The following is a 22,460-nucleotide window of genomic DNA, read 5'->3' on the forward strand; positions in this document are numbered from 1 at the left end:
CTTTTCCCTGGCTCCACTAAAGCAAAGAATTTGAATTTATTATATTTTGGGGCTCTTTCTTTCACCCCTGGCATCTTTCTGCAAGAGGAAAAGCACTTGGATTTTTGTAGGTTTAATTACTTTGGCATAAGGGTCCCAGTGAAGTTTATGGAACTTCATTCCTTTCCCCCAAAATAAAATAGGCTCTGAATTGGCTGGTGCAACTCACTGTGACCCATCCAAATGTCTCCATTTATCTCTTTGGTCAGCATCTTGTGCCAGGCGTGCACTGAGGCTAGGGAGCAATAAGGCTCAGCCCCAGCCAACGGGTGAGACAGGTGTATGAACAGAATGCAGTGAAAGTTGTCGGTCACAGAGCTGTGAACTGGGTGCTCTGGGGGCAGAGCTGACTATCTGGGGACATCAGCACAGACCTCACAGTGGAGGTTTGAGACATATGGGCTGAGGGAAGAATTGAATCCTCAGGTTATCTTACGCTCTTAATTAAACCCCCTTATTATTTCTGGTTGAGAGTTTTATCCTGTTAGGTAGTTCAGTTCAGTTGCTCAGTTGTGTCCGACTCTTTGCCACCCCATGGACTGTAGCACACCAGGCTTCCCTGTCCATCACGAACTCCTGGAGCTTGCTCAAACTCATGTCCATTGAGTCGGTGATGCCATCCAACCATCGCATCCTCTGTCATCCCCTTCTCCTCCCGCCTTCAGTCTTTCCCAGCAGCAGGGGCTTAGGTAGTACTTGGCATGAAATCAGCAATAGCATTTCCCTCAAGGCTGGTCCAGTTCTGAAAATGCCTAAAAGGAGACTGCAAAATCAGGACTGAGGTGTAGAGCTGGCCTCTCTGCCCTGGGGCATCCTATGACCAGGCCAAATCACATCGCTAGGGCCGCTCAGTTCCTTGTCCTGAGCAGCGGGGCCGTGTCCCAAGACTTCCCTGTGCAGAGGGCATTGTGATGGGCAGCGTATGAAACTGATGACAAAGCGCTTTTCCCTCCCCGAACAAGTCCTGATACCTGTGACAGTTGCTGAGTAATAAGCAGTCAAACCTCTTAGCTGGGACGTTAGTCACAAGCTCTCTTGAGCAATCTCAGGTCGGCTCTTTAGACCATTGTAAGTTTTTGTTAGCACTTGCTTCTTCTACCCAAGGAGATCCTTTCCAAGCTCTCAGCAAGCACAGTGGCTTCAGGAGATTTTAGAAATGCAGCTACTCTTTCTGGCAGTGTGAGAGTCAGAGGTCTCTGAGTGTAGGACCACACAGATGTGGGCTGCTGGGCTGGAACATGGTGCTGATAAAGCCAGCCCCAAGGCTCAGATCCCCTAAGGCCTTGATCCCTCCTAGAGCTGCAGATGAGAAGTGGCTGGTGGAGATTAGAGATGACAGTGTTTGGACTGATGAGTCCCCAGAGGAGCCAGACAACCAGGCGCTAACAGGGCCTTGAGTCTGAAACCACTTTTAGAAGAATGACTGAGACCATGCTCTTGACAGTGGCTGTAACCAGAATCCTTCCTGCCCCCTGACAACACACACACCTGTTCTTCTGGGATCCTGCCTTCATGTGGGCTAATAAATCTTGCTCATACTGTGTGTGTGTTGAGAGGGCAATGGAGGAGGACATGGTTTCCACAGAGCAGAGCCTACTGAAAGCTTGTGTGAGAAGTGGGACTCTGCCCAGGAAAGGGGCAGGAGGCTGACTGGGGGGCCGGGGCTGAGTCTGGTTTAGAGGTGGAGGAGCCTCGCATTGCTGAAGTGGCTGCACAGGCACCCAGTTTATCTCCGCCTGTCTCCTGGGAGATGCCTGGAGCATGAGCTCAGAGTGGAGGCTGGCCTGAGAAAGTGCTGCTGCTCTCATCTTGCTTATCCACGGATTCCTGGAAAATGGGACTTGGTGCTCCTTCCTGGGTGGCTTCCAGTGACCCCTGTCTGCAGGTCCCACGTGGTCTGGCCGCATCAACTCTCAGGGCCCAGTGTGGAAACCAGTCTTGCCAGTTCTGTCATCACCCGCCTCCCCCGAGTCGCAATGTGATCCCAGGCTGGACAGAGACCAGCCTTTCCATTTGGGCCGATCAGCCCAACAGGCCTTTATTGTCAGAGCAGAGATGGGAAGACATGGGAAAACAGAGCCATGAATGCCCCAACACAGCCCCCTGGGGATGCGAAGGCCCAGAGCAGCAGTCAGTAGCCCCCACTGTGGAGAGGCCCAGTGAGGGGCCACCATCACTCCGCATAGCACAGCCCCAGGAGGCTGCGGCTACTGTAGCTTCCCCCCTGGCAGTTGACTGCAGACCTCCAGGTCAGGGTGGTCGTCTAACATCCCTGCTGGCTGGGCAGCCTCCTTCACTGCTAAGCCAATGTCTTTGCCTCTGAGCACATCTTTCCTTCAAGGATCAATGGGTGGAGGTTGTTGCCCTGTAGGCAGGGCTGCTCCCCCGATCCTCCCCCAAGGCTAGACTGAGAGGCCTACATGGGATGTAGGTGTGTGGGACTCTTTCCCAGCTTGCTGTGGTGCCAGCTTCCCTCTGTTATGTTATGTGTGGCAATGGGAGACGGTGCCAGAAGCCTATGTCGGGGAGGGGGTGTTTAGGAGCACTGCCTTTCATTTGCAGACAGTTTTATTGACATTTGACCCATGTTCCTACCTCCATCAATACCTTTCACCAAGCAGTTCTGCTGCTGGAAACTCACTTCCCTTGATTGGATTCTGCTCCAGGTTAGGGAAGGGAGGGTGAGTGCCTTTGCCCTGCACTCACCGTAATATCTGAGGTTTCTATGTATCTGGGCTATACCCAAACAAACTCTGTTCTCACTCCTGTTTTGCTTTTCCCTGGTCATTAGTGTCCCCACTAACCCACTGAATCTAAGGCAGAAACCCAGGAGTCATCAGTTCTGCTGCTGCTTCTCCTCATCCATCTCTAAGTGGTCATCAGGCCTTAATCCTGATCATGTTTTCACTAAAGCACTGCTGACTGATCCCTACTTGTCATTCCATCTGTTACTGTCCTAGTTCAGGTCTTAACATCTCTTCCCTGGATTCTCTCAGCTTCCCTCTAGATGATCTTTTCTCATCAGCTGGAAAACTTAGAGAGCTTGAGTGGGTCACATTTGCCTAATATCTAAGCATCAGAATTCCTTCGTGTGATATGCAGGGCCCTTCACAGTGTGGACTTAACTCTGCTTTCTAGCCCTGGCATTTTGATGGCCTCAGTGTTTTCATGTCAGTCATCCTATGCCACATGGGGTTCCTGAGCCCACCTGTATCTCTGCTCTTGCTCTGTGCGCGGGCCCTGTCCACCTGCCCACAGTGACCGTCTCATACCGCTTCCCCACCTAGAAGACTGACTCATGCTATAAGGCCCAGCTCAATTTCTGCCTCTACTGTGGAACAGACTTCTGTCCTGCCATTAATAGGAATGAATTGTTCCTTCTTGTTTTTCTCTCACAGCACATGGTTCTTCTTTCTCTCATGCCACTTGTATTACACAACAGTTGGTTCTGTCTCCCTCCCCATCACTCTCCTTTCCTCTTTCCCCCAATATATGTGTGTATGTATACACACATATTTATGTATCTACACACACACACACACACTCATCTATGTGTATATACTTTGAACAAAGATTTATTGAGTGCACTATGCTAGGCACAGTGTGACCCAGATGCATCTGATGCCTCCTCCGTGGAGCTGATAGTCTAGTGAATATCTGTCTCCCGAACACACAGTGTGTTCCTTAGGGAGAAGGATCGTCTTGCTCTTGATGCCTGTCACAGTGTGTGCTACACAGTGGCCATGTGCTCCAGGACTTCACCGAGCGAAGGCCAGTGGGCAGAGATAGATGCCACAGAACAGGGTGTAGGGTGGGTGGATGTCTCCTGGATAGGTGGTCAGTGGAAAGCCTGGCAGTCGCATTGTCCCTTTTTAATGGGCAGCCTGTGTTTTGATACGTGGTTAGCCCATTCAGATGGAACCATCATCCAGGACCACGAGGCAGATTTTGAGAGTGGATATCTTATATCCACTCTTATCCAGATAACACAAAAAGGTGTCTCCCCTTTGAAGTGTGGGTACAGAAAGCTCTCCTGGCTGTGTGACCCCCCCATCTCGTGACCCAGCTCAGCCAGGTTGATGGTTTGGGCCCGGCTGCCCCACCATATTTGCTGCTCTGTGTTTCTTGCAGAGATCTGAAACTGGACAATGTACTGTTGGACCACGAGGGCCACTGCAAACTGGCAGATTTCGGGATGTGCAAGGAGGGGATCTGCAACGGGGTCACCACGGCCACCTTCTGCGGCACGCCTGACTACATTGCTCCGGAGGTGAGTGTGCTCATTGCTTAAGCAGCTTTGGGAATCCAGATTCCCCAGCAGCCCCATCAGAAAGGCAGGGCCAAGAACCGCTGCAGCTTGTGGGCAGTGCTGAAAGCTGACACCTCCAGACTCCTCTCTGGCTCCTTGGGTGAATGATGGCTGAAAATGTCCTCAGTTCCTCCCAGTACAAATTCAAGTCCAAAAGAGTTGTAAACTTTGCAGTGGCTTCAGGGTTTAGCTCTGAATGAGGTCAAAGTGCACTCTACACCTGGCCCATTTAATTTTCTTCTTTGTCTCTACGCAGAGCTTTGATCCTGTCCCCATTTGGTAGAAATAACCACAAGCTCTTGAATTGCCCCCATATGAGTGAGTGAGCCCATCTCCTCCTCCTCCACAGAGATAGTCCCAAAGCACTTTCTGGTTTGGATCTGCGTATACTATTACTTTGGCCTAAGTAGACCATAGATGTTTGACCACCGGAATGAGAAGGCCTCTGATTTGACCCCAGGAAAATAGACCCCAATCTAGAGATGGACTGAAACATACATGGAGTGCAGGAAATTCCCTTGCTTTACTTCAGCTTCTAGTCCTTCATTTTCTGTAGTCATTAAGGGTGCATTTGTTCATCAGATGCACAGAGCTCCTCTCACATCACCCCTTTGCACAGATCCTCCAGGAGATGCTCTACGGGCCCGCGGTGGACTGGTGGGCTATGGGCGTGCTGCTGTACGAGATGCTGTGTGGCCACGCGCCCTTTGAGGCAGAGAACGAAGATGACCTCTTTGAGGCCATACTGAACGATGAAGTGGTCTACCCTACATGGCTGCATGAAGATGCCACAGGGATCCTGAAATCTGTAAGTGTGACATACTCAGCTAGCTTTCCAGCTATTGCAAACCAGCTTGCTATGTGTGCTGTTTGGGTTTGAAGTTTGTTTGTTTGTTGATGCCACCTATCAGCTCTAGCTGAAATGTGTGTTTTAATCTATAGAATCAAAGAACCAGAGTTTTCTCAGGCTTTTTTGTCCTCTTATGCAATAGTTATTTTGGAGCCAACTGCCCAGGTGATGCTAGTGGTAAAGAATCTGCCTGCCCATGCAGGAGACACAAGAGATGTGGGTTTGATCCCTGAGTCAAGAAGATCCCTTGGAGGAGGAAATGGCAACCCAATCCAGTATTCTTGCCAGGAGAATCCCATGGACAGAGGATCCTGGTGGGCTACAGTTGCAGAGTCTGACATGACTGAGTAACTGAGCACACGTAATAGCTGTTCATAGTGTTGTTGGCCAAATATCAAGTATTTCTACCATTTGTAGCTTCAGTGTAGGTGAAGTGATGCTCCTATTTCATGCAGTCGGGATGTATGAGGCTGTTGGGTCATGTAAATGGCACTGCCAGTTGTTTCTGTACTGATGGTGTTTCTGTTGACAACATCCAAGGAGCAGGATGAAGGGGCCTTTCCAGTGGTGCTGGGAGAGAAGAGAGGTTTTTCAGGCTTGGGCAAGATCTCATTTGCTGCCATGCTGTCCTTGTGCAAGTCAGGTGCCAGGCCCACAATTTAGGTGCAGGGTGGAATATCGTGTAGAAAAGGTCTCTCTCTCGTGCATTTAAGGCAATATGATGGAAGCCTTACTTTCAAGTGTGGAAGAAATGTGGATTTGATGCTTTTATGTTGAAAATAAGAAAGTAACAAGTAATATACACAATGGATAAACCAACAAGATCCTACTGTGTAACACAGGGAACTCTGTTAAATGTTATGTGGCAGCCTGGATGGGAAGGGAGTTTGGGGGAGAATGGATACATCTATATGGACAGCTGAATCCCTTTGCTGTCTACCTGAAACTATCACAACATTGTTAATCAGTTGTGCTCCAATATAAAATAAAAAGCTTTAAAAAGAAATAGATGAAGAAAACCAGAAAAAAATTAAGAAGGAACAACCAACAAGAAAGAGAAATTCTTCCAGGGCTTTGATCAGGGGCCCTGCCATGTGCCAATAACCTTCTGATTCTAGGACCTGTTTAATGTACAGAATGATAACTAATTTTTTAGTATTGTTTATTACCAGGTTGGAGTTGGTGATGGACAGGGAGGCCTGGCATGCTGCGATTCATGGGGTCGCAAAGAGTCGGACACGACTGAGCGACTGATCTGATCTGATCTGATCTGATTACCAGGTTATGACATCACCTGTTGTCCTTACAGTCTCATATATCCTGTAGACCCTGAATATACCAGTAAAATATAAAGTTATAAAAAAAGTTAACATGTAATAACAGAATAATGTAATTTGGGTCAATACCCTATTAGGAAATCAGGTTATTATTTCCCAATATATGCACAGGGAGAATAAAGATGAATATTCTTCAAATAGGGGAAAATCAGAATAATCCATTCTCTCTGGGGGATATCTATGGGATAAAAATTACTTTGCTCAAATCATATCACTTCCTGTGATTGGAGACAAAAAAACTAAATTCAGGAAATACTAGCTTTGTTGGTGAGAGACTTGTCTCTCTGGAAATCTCCAGTCATATAATTAGTGTCATTTTAAGGACATGTTGTTTACAGATCACTCTGTCCTGGGGCCGATGGCATAATTGTTCCTGAGAAGTCTCCACTTCTCAGGAAATGATCACAGAAATCCTTCTCAGGCAAATATTGCCCAAGTAAATCATAATTTGTAACTTGATTCTCAAGTTCAGGCACCAGTGCTCTCCTGATATGGAAGAAGCTTTAATTGCCCATAGAGATAAAAGTGAAGTACTTCGGGATTCTACCAAATGTCTTCTGTCTACCCTGTTTTCATAAGAAAAATTTATTTGTATATTTAGTAGAAAATTTAGACTAAGGAGAATGTGGCTTTTATAATTTCATTAATAAAAAATCAGGGAGAAGGGCTTGTCTTTATAGATTTATGCCTTAAAATTTCTCCACCTTTGGAAGGGAAATGTGCTCATCTTAGCTGGTCCCAGCTACCTATGATGACCTAATCTATGATAACACAACAATTTGTGCTACAGAGTTGGGCTTACTTTTGAGTTATTACTCTCCCAGTCCTGTGGTCTAGAGTTGGGGTCCTTCTGACTCCCAAGGCATGCTAATCCTCTGTGGCCTGCAGTGACTACCATCACAGTACGAATGGTTTTTCATGGTGCACATATTTAGTCCAATTGCCATAGCTGATTTAGTTTTTATACTATTTAAAAGAAAGACCCCGGAGTTATATAATTCAAATGTAAATGCTAGTTCATGCCATAAAGAAATATGCATTGTTGGCCTTGGTGTATAAAAGTTATTGTGCTTGGTACCATGAAGGGTAGGAAACAAAAGTCAGTCTGTGCCTCAAGAAACTTTAATGTTCCCTATTTTAGGATTAAGAGTCCAGTTCAGTCTTTCTCTGATAAACACTTAATACCTTTTGAATCCAGGCCCAGGAGAAATTTTTAAAGACCACATCAGCATTTGAGTTGACCATCACCCACATCTGCTCCTCTTAATTTTTTTTAGAAGTCCTCAACCTCTTTTTAGCATTTAGAATCCTCTTAAGAGAATTCTTCCCCACTAAATCTGAGACACAGGTTTCACCCCTTTTAACCCAATCCCTATAAAACCTAGAGTAGCTACTAAGCAAGGTTAAGATTCACATGGAACTATTAAGATGATTTATATTTAACCAGATAGATCCAATTACTTTTTTTTAAGTTTTATTAGTGTATAGTTGATTTACAATGTTGTGTTTCAAGTGTACAGCAAAGTGAGTCTATTATACATATGTTCATTATTTTTCAGATCTTTTTCCCATATAGGTTATTAGAGAGTATTGAGTAGAGCTCCCTCTGCTATACAATAGGTCCTTGTTGTTTATTTTATATATGTAATGTGTGTATGTTAATCCCTGATTTATCCCTCCCTCAATTACTTTATATCTTTGATATATATGGAAACATTGCTGGTAAAGGCAATGGCACCCCACTCCAGTACTCCTGCCTGGAAAATCCCATGGATGGAGGAGCCTGGTAGGCTGCAGTCCATGGGGTCGCTAAGAGTCGGACATGACTGAGCAACTTCACTTTCACTTTTCACTTTCTTGCATTGGAGAAGGAAATGGCAACCCACTCCAGTGTTCTTGCCTGGAGAATCCCAGGGACGGGGGAGCCTGGTGGGCTGCCGTCTATGGGGTCGCACAGAGTCAGACACAACTGAAGCGACTTAGCGGCAGCAGCAGTTATCTAGTTACTTAGTGACTAGTTATCTAGTTATATGTTATCTAGGAGCATCCTGCCTCCACAATCTTTGTTCTGGGAGAAAACAGCCTCTGGTGCCTCACAAGAATTTGCTCTTCAGTGGGGACTGAGTTGTTCCCTCTCCCTGCAGACTCGCTTCTGGGAAGCTGTGAACCTCTTCGCTTCCCTTTATTTTGGGCCCTTTCTAATGCCAGCAGCTCAGTGGATGATGCTGTGTCACTGGCTGAGCACTGACTTTCTTAAGTGGCTCTCTGTGTTCTCTGTTGGGCATCTTCCTGTACGAAGAAGCTCGGGTTTCAGTCCATGGCAGGCTTATCTCCCAGCTGTGTTACACTCTGGCTGAGTGACCTTGGCAAGCTAACACACCTCTCTGAATCTGTGTCCTTGCTCAAAAGATCTGTAAATTGAAGTAATAAAATCCATGTCACAGGGTTCCTCCCCAGATTCAGTGAATTAGTACATGTAAGCCACGCAGGGACATGGTAAGCATTCTGTTTCTTCCTCCCTCAAGGAGTGTACCTTAAGAGCAATTTTCTGAAAAACACTGGAAAAGATGTCAGAGAAAATTACTAAAACATTAACCGAGAGGATTTCGGAGACAGCTTTGTACATTTCAGCCCCCAGGCCTAAAAATAAAAGGTTTAAATGCTGTAGCTGAGGAAATTCAGCTGTTCTTGGCAGAGGGCTGAGATATTTAAACAGAAGTGTGATCAAAGAAAAGGAAGAAAACAGTGAAGAGCTCTCAAGACCTGGGGAGAAGCACCCAGGAGGGAAGTGTCAGTGCCTGTTGGTGAGGAACCGGCCTGCAGAGCAGAGCTGTCCGAGGGCAGATGTTGGCTCTTTCATCTGCTGGCTGTGGGAACTTGGGCACACAGTGTGATTTTGCCATGCCTTGGGTTTTCCTCATCTGTACTCTCGGGATTGGAGATGACGCGAGGGGGATACTTGGAACAGTGCTGAGCACAGACTAGATGCTCAGGAAGCAGATGCCAGTGTCATCAGTGAGAGCAGGGTGCATTTTTAGGCTCTTTGCCCTTTTCTCTGAAAAAGTATGATTCTACTTATTGTACTAGGAAGAGGGTTTAAGGTAGCAAGTCATACCTCACAAACCATTCAAACTGCTTTCTGATTCTAATTGCAACTTGATTTAATTAGACCAATATAGTGTTTTTTTTTTTTCTAGAAGAAACCTAAAAGATTATCCATTCCAATTCCCTCATTTAATAGATGAGGAAACTTGGGGTCCAGAGAAATTGTGACTCACCAAAGGCCATTCAGCACATTACTTAAAACAACCAAACAGATTAGAACCCTTGTGTAGCTCTCACGGGAATGTAAAATTATGCAGGCACTGTGGAAAGTGGTATGGCAGGCAGTTTCTCAGAAAATCAAACTTAGACATACCATATAACCTAGGAATTCCGTTTCTGGGTGTATATCCCAAAGAACTGAAAGCAAGGGCTTGAACATATTTGTATATCAGTGTTCACATCATTATTCACAAAATCTAAAAGGTAGAATTGCGCTCATTTCACATGCTAGCAAGATTATTCTCAAAATCCTTCAAGCTGGGCTTCAATAGTACATGAACCAAGAACTTCCAGTTGTACAAGCTGGGTTTAGAAAAGGCAGAGGAACCAGAGATCAAATTGCCAACATCCACTGCTGGATCATAGAATAAGCATGGGAATTCCAAAAAATTACTTCTGCCTCATTGACTAGGCTAAAGTCTTTGATTGTGTGGATCACAACAAACCAGAAAACTCTTAAAAGAGATAGGAACACCAGACCAGCTTACCTGCCTCCTGAGAAATCTGTATGTAGGTCAAGAAATAACAGAATTGGACATGAAACAACAGACTGGTTCAAAATTGAGAAAGGAGTACGCCAAGGCTGTACATTGTCACCCTGCTCATTTAACATATATGCAGAGTACATCACGTGAAATGCTGGGCTGGATGAAGCACAAGCTGGAATCAAGATTGCCGGGAGAAATATCATTAACCTCAAATACGCAGATGACACCAGCCTTATGGCAGAAAGTGAAGAGGATCTAAAGAGCCTTTGATGAAAATGAAAGAGGAGAGTGAAAAGGCTGGCTTAAAACTAAGACAGAGATCATGGCATCTGGTCCCATGACTTCATGGCAAACAGATGGGGAGAAAGTGGAAATAGTTACAGATTTTATTTTCTTGGGCTCTAAAATCACTGTAAGATGGTGATTGAAGCCATGAAATTAAAAGATGCTTACTCCTTGGAAGAAAAACTATGACAAACCTAGGCAACATATTAAAAAGCAGAGACATCAGTTTACTGACAAAGATCCATATAGTCAAAGCTATGATTTTTCTGGTAGTCATGTATGGATGTGAGAATTGGACTATAAAAAGGCTGTGTCAAAGAATTGATGCTTTTGAACTGTGGTGTTGGAGAAGACTCTTGAGAGTCCATTGGATAGCAAGGAGATCAAACCAGTCAATCCTAAAGGAAATCAACCCTGAATATTCATTGGAAGGACTGATGCTGAAGCTGAAGCTCCAATACTTTGGCCACCTGATGTGAAGTGCCAACTCACTGAACAAGACCTAATGCTAGGAAAGATTGAGGGCAAGAGGAGAAGAGGGCAAGAGAGGATGAGATGGTTGGAGGGTATCACTGACTCAATGGACATGAGTTTGAGCAAATTCTAGGAGATGGTGAAGGACAGGGAAGCCTGATGTGCTGCGTCCATGGGGTCACAAAGAGTTGGACATGACTGAGCGACTGAACAATAGCAAAAAGTGGAAGCAACCCAAGTGTCCATCAACGGGTGAATGGATAAACAAAATATGTTATATGCATACAATGGATTAGTCACCCTTAGCAAGGAAGGAAATTTTGACGCTTGTTACAACATGGATGAACTTTGAATGCATTATGTTTAATGAAATAAACCAAATACAAAGGGACCTCCACTTACATGAGAACCCTAGAGTAGTCAAATTCATAGAGACAATAGCAAAATGGTGGTTGCCAGGGGCTGGCAGAGGGGTTGGTAGGGAGTTAGAGTTTAAGGGATGAGAAATTTCAGCTTAGGAAAATGAAAAAAGTGCTATAGATGGATGGTGGTGATGGTTGTACGACAATGTGAATATACTTAATCCCACTAAACTGTGCACTTAAAAATGGCCAAGAAGGTAAATATTGTGTTCTATATATTATATCACGTGAGGGGGAAATACTCTGGGATCAGAATCCAGTTTTTTCTGACTCCCAGTCCAGGGTTCTGAGCTAGCCTATACCTGGCCACTCCCCATTTTTATTCTCCTTTTCATTAATAAGCATCCTTTGCCTTTAGAGCCCCACATGTTTAGCACCCAAATAACTCCCTGATATGATTCTTTCCAACTGTCCTAGAAACATGAGCCACTGGAGGAAGCTTCCAGGGTGCCATGTACTTAATACTCACAGAGCATGAATCTGCCAACCATCTAACTTTCCATAAAGTAAGACATAACATTTATGATAAGAATGTGAGTGTTATTTAAAGACTGTGCATTTGAGTCTTTCTCTATTGACCTGAGATGAGCCTATGACCATAGGAGAAACTGATACATGAGGAATTAGGAGCCCTGTCTCATTCCACCCGGCAAATACTTGTCAGATGCCTTCCCTTGGCTTGGCCTTGTGCGAAGTGCCGGGAAGCAAAGCTGAAAAGACACAGCGTCTTCTGTTGCTCACAGCCTCATAGGAATGAGAACACGTAAATGGATACTTAGCTCGCTGCCAAGGAGGAATGATCAAAGCTCTCTCTGGGGTCAAGGACAGGGAAGTGACATAAGGACAAGGCAGAGGAAGCAGCGTCTCAGCTGGGCGTTGAGAAACAAGCAAAGGTTCAGCAGGGTAGACGGGGCAGGGTGGGTGGTAGCGGAAGGGTATTCTAGACAGAGGAGCTAACTTGTGCAAGTACTCAGAGGGGAGCAGAGCATGTGTGTTCAAAGGAGTGCAGTCACCAGTTCTACCGTTGGTGCGTTAGGTGAGGGTGAGGGCTGGAAAAGATGAGTTTAGGACTGGGACCTCTGAGGGGTCCGGGAGACATGCGGAAAGTGGTCTGTTCCTTGCAGTTGGCCCCGTGGGCCTGGAGCTCAGGAGAGAGGTGGCAGGGGAGCAGACGTGGACTGGGGGCGAGGGTGGAGAGTAAAAGGAGGGGGCCCGGGACACCAGTGCTGAAGGGGTGACAGTGGGAGAGGATCCAGGGAGGAGGTTGAGAAAGAATGGCTGCGGGTTGTGTAAACGTCTCCCTCTGAAGCCTGTCTGCTAGTTTGACTTGTGAACTAGGCCAGGGCTTTTGCAGTGTGCCTGCCTCAGACACTGAGGCTTACGGTGACTTCCGAGTAGTGCTAGCCGGGTTCAGTGCTGGTCCTCGGCCAGAACACCGGCGGCTTGGGAAATGCACCTGTTAGGAGCTAGGTAGGTTGAGACATTTTTAAGGACTCTGAATGAACTTTCATTTTGTTATGCAATTCCAGATCAAGGTAAGATACCCTGCTTCCTTTAAAAATATGGACTTCAGGCCTTTTCCAAGGATTTTGTAACCATCTGTGATTCTGGGGGGCTTACTGACTTCAAAAGTTCCTAATGTTATGAACCTTTTCATGCTTAGGGAAATAAGTTAAAGGACAAATATTGTAGGATATCACTTATATGTGGAATCTAAAAAATACAACAAACTAGCGAATATAACAAAAAAGCAGCAGACTCACAGACATGGAGAACAAACTAGTGGTTACCAGTGGGAGAGGGAAGAGGGGAGGTGGCGAGACAAGGGGAAGGGATTAAGAGGTGCAAGCTACAGTGTATAAAATCCATATAAGCTACAAGAATATATAGAACAACCACAGGGAATATAGCCATTGTTTTATAATAACTATAAATGGAATAGAATCTATAAACATTTTAATCACTGTGATGTACACCTGAAACTAATAGTTAGTTCAGTCACTCAGTCGTGTCCGACTCTTTGCGACCCCATGAATCGAAGCACGCCAGGCCTCCCTGTCCATCACAAACTCCCGGAGTTCACTCAGACTCACGTCCATCGAGTCAGTGATGCCATCCAGCCATCTCATCCTCATCCCTTCTCCTCCTGCCCCCAATCCCTCCCAGCATCAGAGTCTTTTCCAATGAGTCAACTCTTTGCATGAGGTGGCCAAAGTACTGGAGTTTCAGCTTTAGCATCATTCCTTCCAAAGAAATCCCAGGGCTGATCTCCTTCAGAATGGACTGCTTGGATCTCCTTGCAGTCCAAGGGACTCTCAAGAGTCTTCTCCAACACCACAGTTCAAAAGCATCAATTCTTTGGTGCTCAGCCTTCTTCACAGTCCAACTCTCACATCCATACATGACCACAGGAAAGACCATAGGCTTGACTAGACAGACCTTTGTTGGCAAAGTAATGTCTCTGCTTTCGAATATGCTATCTAGGTTGGTCATAACTTTCCTTCCAAGGAGTAAGCGTATTTTAATTTCATGGCTGCAGTCACCATCTGCAGTGATTTTGGAGCCCAAAAAATAAAGTCTGACACTGTTTCCACTGTTTCCCTATCTATTTCCCATGAAGCGATGGGACCGGATGCCATGATCTTCATTTTCTGAATGTTGAGCTTTAAGCCAACTTTTTCACTCTCCACTTTCACTTTCATCAAGAGGCTTTTGAGTTCCTCTTCACTTTCTGCCATAAGGGTGGTGTCATCTGCATATCTGAGGTTATTGATATTTCTCCCGGCAATCTTGATTCCAGAAACTAATATAACATTGTAAATCAAGTATATTAAAAAAAAAAAAAAAAGAAAAGAGTTCCTAATGTTGACTCCACTGGGTGTCATAATCCCCAAACTGTCAGGAAGTCATGCATGCTCTTCTGGATTGTAATCATTTGTCATGGAGCTTGGTGACCACTAGAAACTTAAACACAGAATTTCAGAGATGGAGGATGTATTAAAAACAGTTTGTCTAAATCGCTAATTGGCAGGGGAAGCAACCTCACATAACAGAATGGAAAGAACACACACTAGTCTGAGGATCACAAGACCTCTACTTGCCACTGCTGCTGCTAAATCGCTTTAGTCATGTCCGACTCTGTGCGACCCCATAGACAGCAGCCCACCAGGCTCCCCCATCCCTGGGATTCTCCAGGCAAGAACACTGGAGTGGGTTGCCATTTCCTTCTCCAATGCATGAAAGTGAAAAGTGAAAGTGAAGTCGCTCAGTCGTGTCCGACTCTTCGCGACCCCATGGACTGCATCCCACCAGGCTCCTCCTCCTTGCCTGGGATTTTCCAGGCAAGAGTACTGGAGTGGGTTGCCATCACCTTCTTTGACTTGCCACTGCTACCCAGTCTTTATTCCTTAATGCAGTGATGATAACACCTCTGGTACCCACTTCAAATGGGGTAGCACCATGAAAGCATTTTCAAAGTGGTAGGCACAATGCAGAAGTTATTAGTGTTGTTAAATTATGAGTAGTAATTTCACAGCACGCTGAGAGCTGTCATTATCTTCATCCTCTCTTTGAACATCCACCAACATCATCAAGATTATTAAGTGCTTAATTGTACATGGGGCTGTGTTAGCTTTTTATTTTGGAGAGAGCTGTATTTCTGTTTTCCCAGGAGCCTTTTCTCTTTTTAATTAAAAATTTTTTCTTATGCTTTTTTTAAATTGAAGTATAGTTGAGTTACAATGCTATGTCAGTTTCAGGTGTACAGCAAAATGACTCAGATATATATATATATGTAATGTATATAATATATATTATTTTCCATATTCTTTTCTGTTATAGGTTATTACAAGATATTGAATATAGTTCCCTGTGCTGTACAGTAGGTCCTTGTTTTTTATCCACTTTATATAGTGTGTATCTGTTAATCCCAAACTCCTAATTTACCTCTCCCACTCCCAAGTTGAGTAACTGAGGGCACCCCAAAGAGGGATTTTTAACAGATAACACACGGAGAAGGAGAGCGTGCCCACTGGTGAGCCGTGCCCACGCTGCTCCTCTTATCTCTTTGTGTGACCCTTTCCTGCTGGGTCTGCCCTTCCCCACGGGAGAGGCAGGAAGGGCCAGGATCCCTGAGCCAGCCCTTCACATCCGCTCTCACCACTGTCTCAGTGTGGTGGGTCATCCCTACTTGGCTTCCTGAGATTTCCCGACAGTCTTGCCTTTGGATCATAAGGTCAGCAGCATTCCTGGAATTGGCGTCTTCTGGATATTTTCCTGCCCCCCTTTTTTTTTTCCTTCAGAAGGAAATGCTTTCTAAATGCCGCCTTACTTTAAAATAGAAGGTATTATTATTATCCCATGTCTGTAGAAACTGTGTGGATACACATTTATGTAACACCATAGAGTCATAGATGTTCATGACCCGGAGGCTTTGTATGGTGTAATAATGTCAGTGAGTCCCCGAATTCAGGGTGAGGGGTGTTCTTGTCTGTCGTTCACGGTGAGGGAGGGGCTGAACAGGGTGGGCACCGACATCTCACCCAGCATAACCCCTAACCCCGTCTTCCTTTCCTTCCCTCACTCCGCCACTCGTCATCTTTACCCCCACCACAGGATTGGATAGCCTTACACCAATAACTCAAGAGTCTCCCCAAAGTTCTCATAAACATGGAGAGAGGGCTGAGAACGTGCTGGTGAGAACACTCCCCGTGGAGCACAGAGTCAGTGGGGGAGGGGAAGTAGAGTACAGAGTTTTTGGCCCAGTTTTCTACTTGGAAAAAAAAAAAAAAATCCCAAGTCATTAAGCAGTAATCCTGACAACTAAAAATAACCACAGTATCCACTCCAATAGAGAAGACTATTTTTCTCACTTGCCCTTCTGTCTCTCCTGTCTCATCTTCTCTGTGAAGGTTTATGTTAAATGCATGTTCCAGAAGCAAAATCCTACCCCTGCTCTCAAAGAACAGGTTATATAAAAACTGGCAGCATCCACAGAAGGTAGCAGAGGAAAGATAAATAAAGATAGGCACTCTTGTGTGAAAAACAGATGTAGACTTTCTAGATTGCTGACCTTAAAGATGATTTTTTTTTTTTTTAACTTGGTTTTGGTATAAAGACATTTTCTGTTGGCCACCATGTCACTGAGTTTCCTAAACTGGCATTCAGTTATTCCAAAATACTAATAATCATGACACAGAAGAAAATGTATGGTTTGCTTAGAGCTTCGGCAGTTGCACTGAACCTTGGCTTCATCAGCTCCAGGGAGGCTTGGCGGGGGGCGGTCCTCCTGAGTCCCCAGAGCTTAGGACGGTGAAGGCCTCCCTGAGGTGAGCGTTCCTTTATGCTCCATCATCTCCGGTGAGCGATCACAAGGCGCCAGTGCTGACTCAGGTGAGTCAACGCCCTTTTCTCCTGCTCACACAGGTGGCCAGGTTAAATAAGTGCTGAAAGGAGTTTGGTGCGTTCTCCTGAGTCACCTTTGTCAGTTCAGGAAGCACTGTAAACTTGGCCTCAGAAGGAGATTATAGCGTGCTCTTGCTTCTGAGCTTTACAGAAATTAAAGTGTATGTTTGTGTGTGGGCTTATCTGTCATCACACCTATCAAATTTCATTCCTCTGTGCATTGTCTGCAGGAGTCTCGCTCACCTTTGTGTTCAGACAGGGAACCACAAGTAATCGGGGATCCTCTTTTAGTGCTCAGTGTGTCCCACACCTGTCACCAGGCAGTTAACCGGCGTGGCATTGAGCATGTTCTTCAGCATTTCCTGCTCCCCTCCTGGCAGAGGTTGGAATGCTTGAGGCAGTAGCCAAAGGTGGTCAGCCAGAGGGAGGCTGAGGAAGCAGAGGGAAGCCTAGGACCAGAGTCTTGCAGAGGATCCAGCTCTCCATCATTACGGCCAATTTTTCAAATACTGTTGCGGGGAGAATCCAAAAGTCAGTTACCGAAAGATCCTTTAAAAAGAGGATGGTTAACATGCAGCCTGGCAGTGCTTGCCCGTGGCCAGGACTGGAGTTCCCATAGGAGGAAATGGAGCTTTGGGCTTCTTACTGAAACTGACACTATAGAAACGGGTCATGTACTCACAGACAGACCAGGCTGGTATAGGCAGAAGACAGAAAAATGCTGATCGTTCTAGAGACTACATTTTGGCATGTTATTAAAGTTACTGTTCTCAACTTCCTTCCCCCATTTTAGATTGTTAGGACCTCTGTTCTTAGAAAACTTACATTTTATCTGTGGCTAGTGGTATGAAGGATTTTTTTTAATGAAGTATTAATATCACTTGACTCTTTAATCTTCATATCTCAAACAGGATAAAAATATCAGGTTTTATAAAATGAGCATATAAATCTATGTAGAGATTTGCTAACTGATGTCTGTGAGTCCCAAGAGACTGAGTTGGAAAAAGTCTAATGAACAGAAGTAGCACACTTTGTTTTCTTTAATTTTTCACTTCCAGTTATCACACAGCGTTCCTTTTTAGCAGGTGATGGTTAGGTTTGGTTTGGACACCCAAGACAATGTGTATCCAGAATCAAGAAGGGCGTTGGACTGGGTTTCATCAAGGGGAAATGAAGACATTGTGTAGTATGCCTCTGGAGGGTCCTTTTTCAACACTTGCTCCCTTTCTATAGCTGTGTTTTGAGGATCATAGCTGTCAGGAGAGCTTCCCTTTCCTTTAACATTTGGGAGTTACTGGAGAGCGGTTAAGCCCTCCCCATCATTCAGAGCTGCTTGGGACTGGTTTGCCAGGAATAAAACCATCTTGGCCAACAACACTGGCATTGGCACAAGTGCCTGACCTTGGGCTTCCTTCTCTGAGACTTGCTTCTGACCTTTATCTCTTTTTTTAACCAACACTGTAACATAACTGTAGTGAAGCTACTGAGATAGCTTGGGTTTCAGGGGAAGCTATAATGAGTGTAAAACATCAGCAAGGCAAAGTGTTAAGAGCATTGATAAAGAATTAACTATATGCCCATGAACAGCCTGCTGGATTCCAACCATAGACAGGATGAAAAATATAATCAACAAACCTGCTTACATGGAGCCTGGTGGGCTGCGGTCTCTGGGGTCGCACAGAGTCAGACACGACTGAAGTGACTTAGCAGCAGCAGCAGCAGCAGTGTGTATATGTCAGTCCCAATCTCCCAATTAATCCCTCTCTCCTTGCTCCCCCCAGTAACCTTAAGTTTGTTTTCTGCATTTGTGACTCTGTTTCTTTGTAAAAAGGTTCATTTGTACCATTTTTTTAGATTCCACATATAAGCAATATGATATTTGTCTGACTTCACTCAGTATGACGATCTCTAGATCCATCCATGTTGCTGTAAATGGCCATTATTTCATTGTTTTTGTGGCTGGAGAATCCCAGGGATGGGGGAGACTGGTGGGCTGCCGTCTCTGGGGTCACACAGAGTCGGGCACGACTGAAGTGACGCAGCAGCAGCAGCAATACCCCATTGTATATATGTGCCATATCTCCTTTATCCATTCCTCTGTTGATGAACATTAAGGTTGCTTCCATGTCCTGGCTATTGTAAATAGGGCTGCAGTGAACACTGGGGTGCAGGTATCTTCTCAAATTAGGGTTTTCTCCAGATATATACCCAGGAGTAGGATTGCTGGATCATATGGTAGCTCTATTTTTATTTTTTTAAGGAACCTCTATACTGTTCTCCATAATGGTTGTACCAATGTATATTCCCACCAACCAGTGTAGGAGGGTTCCCTTTTCTCCACATCCTCTCCAGCATTTACTGGAGATGTTTTTGATGATGGCTGTTCTGACTAGTGTGAGGCGATACTTCATTGTAGTTTGGTTTGTATTTCTCTAATGATTAGTGATGGTGAGCATCTTTTCACGTGCCTCTTGGCCATCTGTATGTCTTCACTGGAGAAAGGTCTATTTAGATCTTCTGCCCAGTTTTTTTTTATTGGATTGTTTGTTTCTCGGTTTCCTAATCTGCATTTCCTCCCATGCTGCCCCATCAGCTGACTCAGTGCCCAACCTCATCCCTCTCACCATGGCCCTGCTGGCACAGGTGGTTCTCGGGTCTATGCCCTACCACCACAGCCTGCTGGAAGCAGGGTGAGAGAAAAAGGTGGCTGACTAGTCTTCATAATGATGTCAGATTCTACCTGTGACGGCAGCAAAACACAGACCCCGGTGGCTGCAACATATACAAGCATGCATGTTATCTGCCCTCGCTGCGGGGGAAGCCTTCATGGCCATGGACCATATTCTGTTCTGTGTCCTGTATTCTTTCTCTGCTCTCCCACCTCAGGACTCTCTGTAGAGCCATAAAATTCATTCTTCCTAACTAGGGGTCTTTCCTTGGAATACTGATGGGGATGTTCTATGGCATGCCCTCTTAGCTTCCCAGCACTAACTGCCAGCTCTGTGACCTTTGGTCTGAAATTGAATGGAAGGAGGAGGTCATTTTGTTTGCTCAACAGCCAAATCCATCTGTTAAGTAGAAAATACAGTATTCTTTCTCTCCTGAAAGAAAATCTTATTAATCACTCTGTTTATATAACGTCTTCTTCCTATAAAATCAGATTCCCAAAGAAAAAATACTTTCAATCATTGCGCACATTTGAATGAGTTTCAAAGTACATTTGGATCCTATCTCTAGATGCATTGTTACAGAGGGTGAGTTTGAACTCTATCCTCTGGAACATCTGACAACTCAAAACCACAGCTGCCTCAGGTGTAGCAGAGCCCGCAAGACATGACAGGTACTGTCTGATCTCAGATTTACAAGAAGGTGTCCCAGTGCTCTCTTCACTGCACATTCAGCACTTCCCTTCTGTTGTTAAAGCAGATATAACTGCACGTTAAAACCCGAGTATCGTCTGTATTATTGTTTTCAGATTGTCTTTAGAAATCTTGGCTGTCAGAAAAGCAACCTTTGATAAATCTTTGATGTTTTTCCTGAGGCCATCACTACCACCCCCCTGTTGGAGTCTGGGACTGTGAAGGCAGAAACATCTTGTGCCCTTTTCCTGGCTACAAAGTAGAATAGCAGAGAGAGAGAGCCAGATAAACCTCAGGGCCTAGGCTCAGCTCAGATGTTCCTCTCCTAGAGGCATTTCAGTCCATGCCCCTGCATTTAGGTAGAACAGGATGGCCCTCCAAGTGGTTTAACAAGATGCTCGCTGAAACTCAGTAGCATTGATTAAAGGCTTGCTCTGTGCTGGCATTTTACATTCATTTACTCATCGTAATATGAGGAAATTTTTAAAAAATCTCTATTTTATAGTTGAGGCATCTAAAGTCCAGGAAAGTTAATACATTTGTCCAAGGTCACACAGCTCATGGGGGAACTGGCATCCAAACACGGTAATGAAGCTGAGGAGCCGAACCACTTCCCCTCTGTGCCTTGCATATCAGAGGAGCTCTCACATCCTTTATGTACCCATCCCTGACTGGCAGGAGGCTTCGCAGGGCATTCCTGTACAGACCTGGCCCATATCACTTGTGTTTCCTCAGGCGGGGCACCTGGCTGACTGCTTCCCACTGTGGTCCTGTCTTCTCTGCAGCCTGGAAGAAACTGTTGTTTCTCATTCTCTGGGCAGGTGTGCTTTGATTCCTTTAGGACCCTCTTTCCACTTGCATGAGGGCCTCAGGAGAAAGGGGAATACAAGGGATCTCCACACTTTCTTGCCCCCGATCTCCAGTTAGCTAGAGACTTACATTCGAGGTGGAATCAGATTTTCTACCCTGGCCTCCTCACTCTTTGCAGCTTATAAAATGCTTTCATTGAACCTAGCAAACATTCTGCTTCCTTTAGTAAATGCATCCAAAATCTTTCATGGAGTCACTTTATTTTCCTCCTGGGCTGACTTCCCCTTTTGAGACCACAGTCAGGGAGAAGGTCAGTTGAGGTGAGGCAAGTTTTAAGTATGACCTTAGACATGGATGAGTGATGCCTCTAAACACCGTGGTTGTTAACTTGTTTGGCTTCGGGTCCCAGTAGGGACATAAGCAAATAGAGAAAGTTCTCTGCAACGGGATGGTGCTGTCATCATCACAGCAGCAGGAACATGGTGCTTAAGGCGAGTCCTGGGCCTGGCCTAGGGACACAGACCCCCTCTGGCCCCAGCCCGCTCCACTGATGTGTGCCAAGAAAGATTCCAGGCCTGGGACTGATGTTCAGTGTTCCCTGAACCTCCCATCTCTGCATCTTTGGTAGGGGGTGGGGCTTAGTCATAGAGGAGCTATAACCCCGCCCCCCCTCAACTGGCCTTCTGCTCCCTCAGCACCACAGATTACCCCCTGCTCCTCCCTGAAATGGTCCCCCTCCTAGTTTCTGTTCCATGATCTCTGTCCTCCTCTGACTGTCTCATGAGCTCTGCTGCCACCCTGGCCTTCTTCTCACCCTGTGCCAGGGCTAGGAGCCAGCACAGGCATATGTGGAGCCAGGTGTGAGGCCGTGAGGAGTGCCGGGACCAGGGGTCACATGCCCCAGCCAAGGAGGCAGCCATGCTCAACTCAGGTCATTTTCACCAGGAAGTAGTACAGGTCCAGTGTTCCAGAATATTCCATCTCCCAAGAGAATTTGGAAAACTTGACTTTCATGTGATGAGACATTTGCTACTTCTTTGACAAGTAGTTAAAATTATTTTAAAACACTCTACATGGGCCAAATAAAATGTCTGCAGTCTGGGGTTGCCCTCGATTCTCTTCTGTCCCCCTCCATGTCCGCCTTCCCTGCACGCCAGCCTCCCTCCCAGCCTCAGCTCTGTCTTACCAAATATCGTCATCATCCCTGGGAATCAGACTTCTCACCCTGGTCAGGCTCCTCCTGGTGGATGTCTGCACATCTCAGATGCAAAGCTGAGCTCACCAGCTTCCCAGATCTGTAAGGTCTTGAGAAATGATCGAATGGTCAATGTTTATTATGTCTTTATTCCTCTGACAAAAG

The 22,460-nt window shown here is 45.5% G+C and overlaps 1 protein-coding gene across 2 annotated transcripts in view; it reads left to right on the forward strand.

Moving 5' to 3' along the window:
• Positions 1-22,460, forward strand: part of PRKCH (protein kinase C eta) — a 232,329-nt gene that overhangs the window by 204,104 nt on the left and 5,765 nt on the right. For both annotated transcript variants that reach the window (XM_061429067.1, XM_061429068.1), the window contains exons 11-12: positions 4,171-4,309; positions 4,968-5,156. In XM_061429067.1, coding sequence (XP_061285051.1) covers positions 4,171-4,309; positions 4,968-5,156 — 328 coding nt within the window. The remainder of the gene's footprint in view (positions 1-4,170; positions 4,310-4,967; positions 5,157-22,460) is intronic.

This window comes from Bos javanicus, chromosome 10 (genome assembly GCF_032452875.1).
Source record: "Bos javanicus breed banteng chromosome 10, ARS-OSU_banteng_1.0, whole genome shotgun sequence".
Taxonomy (NCBI): Eukaryota; Metazoa; Chordata; class Mammalia; order Artiodactyla; family Bovidae; genus Bos; species Bos javanicus.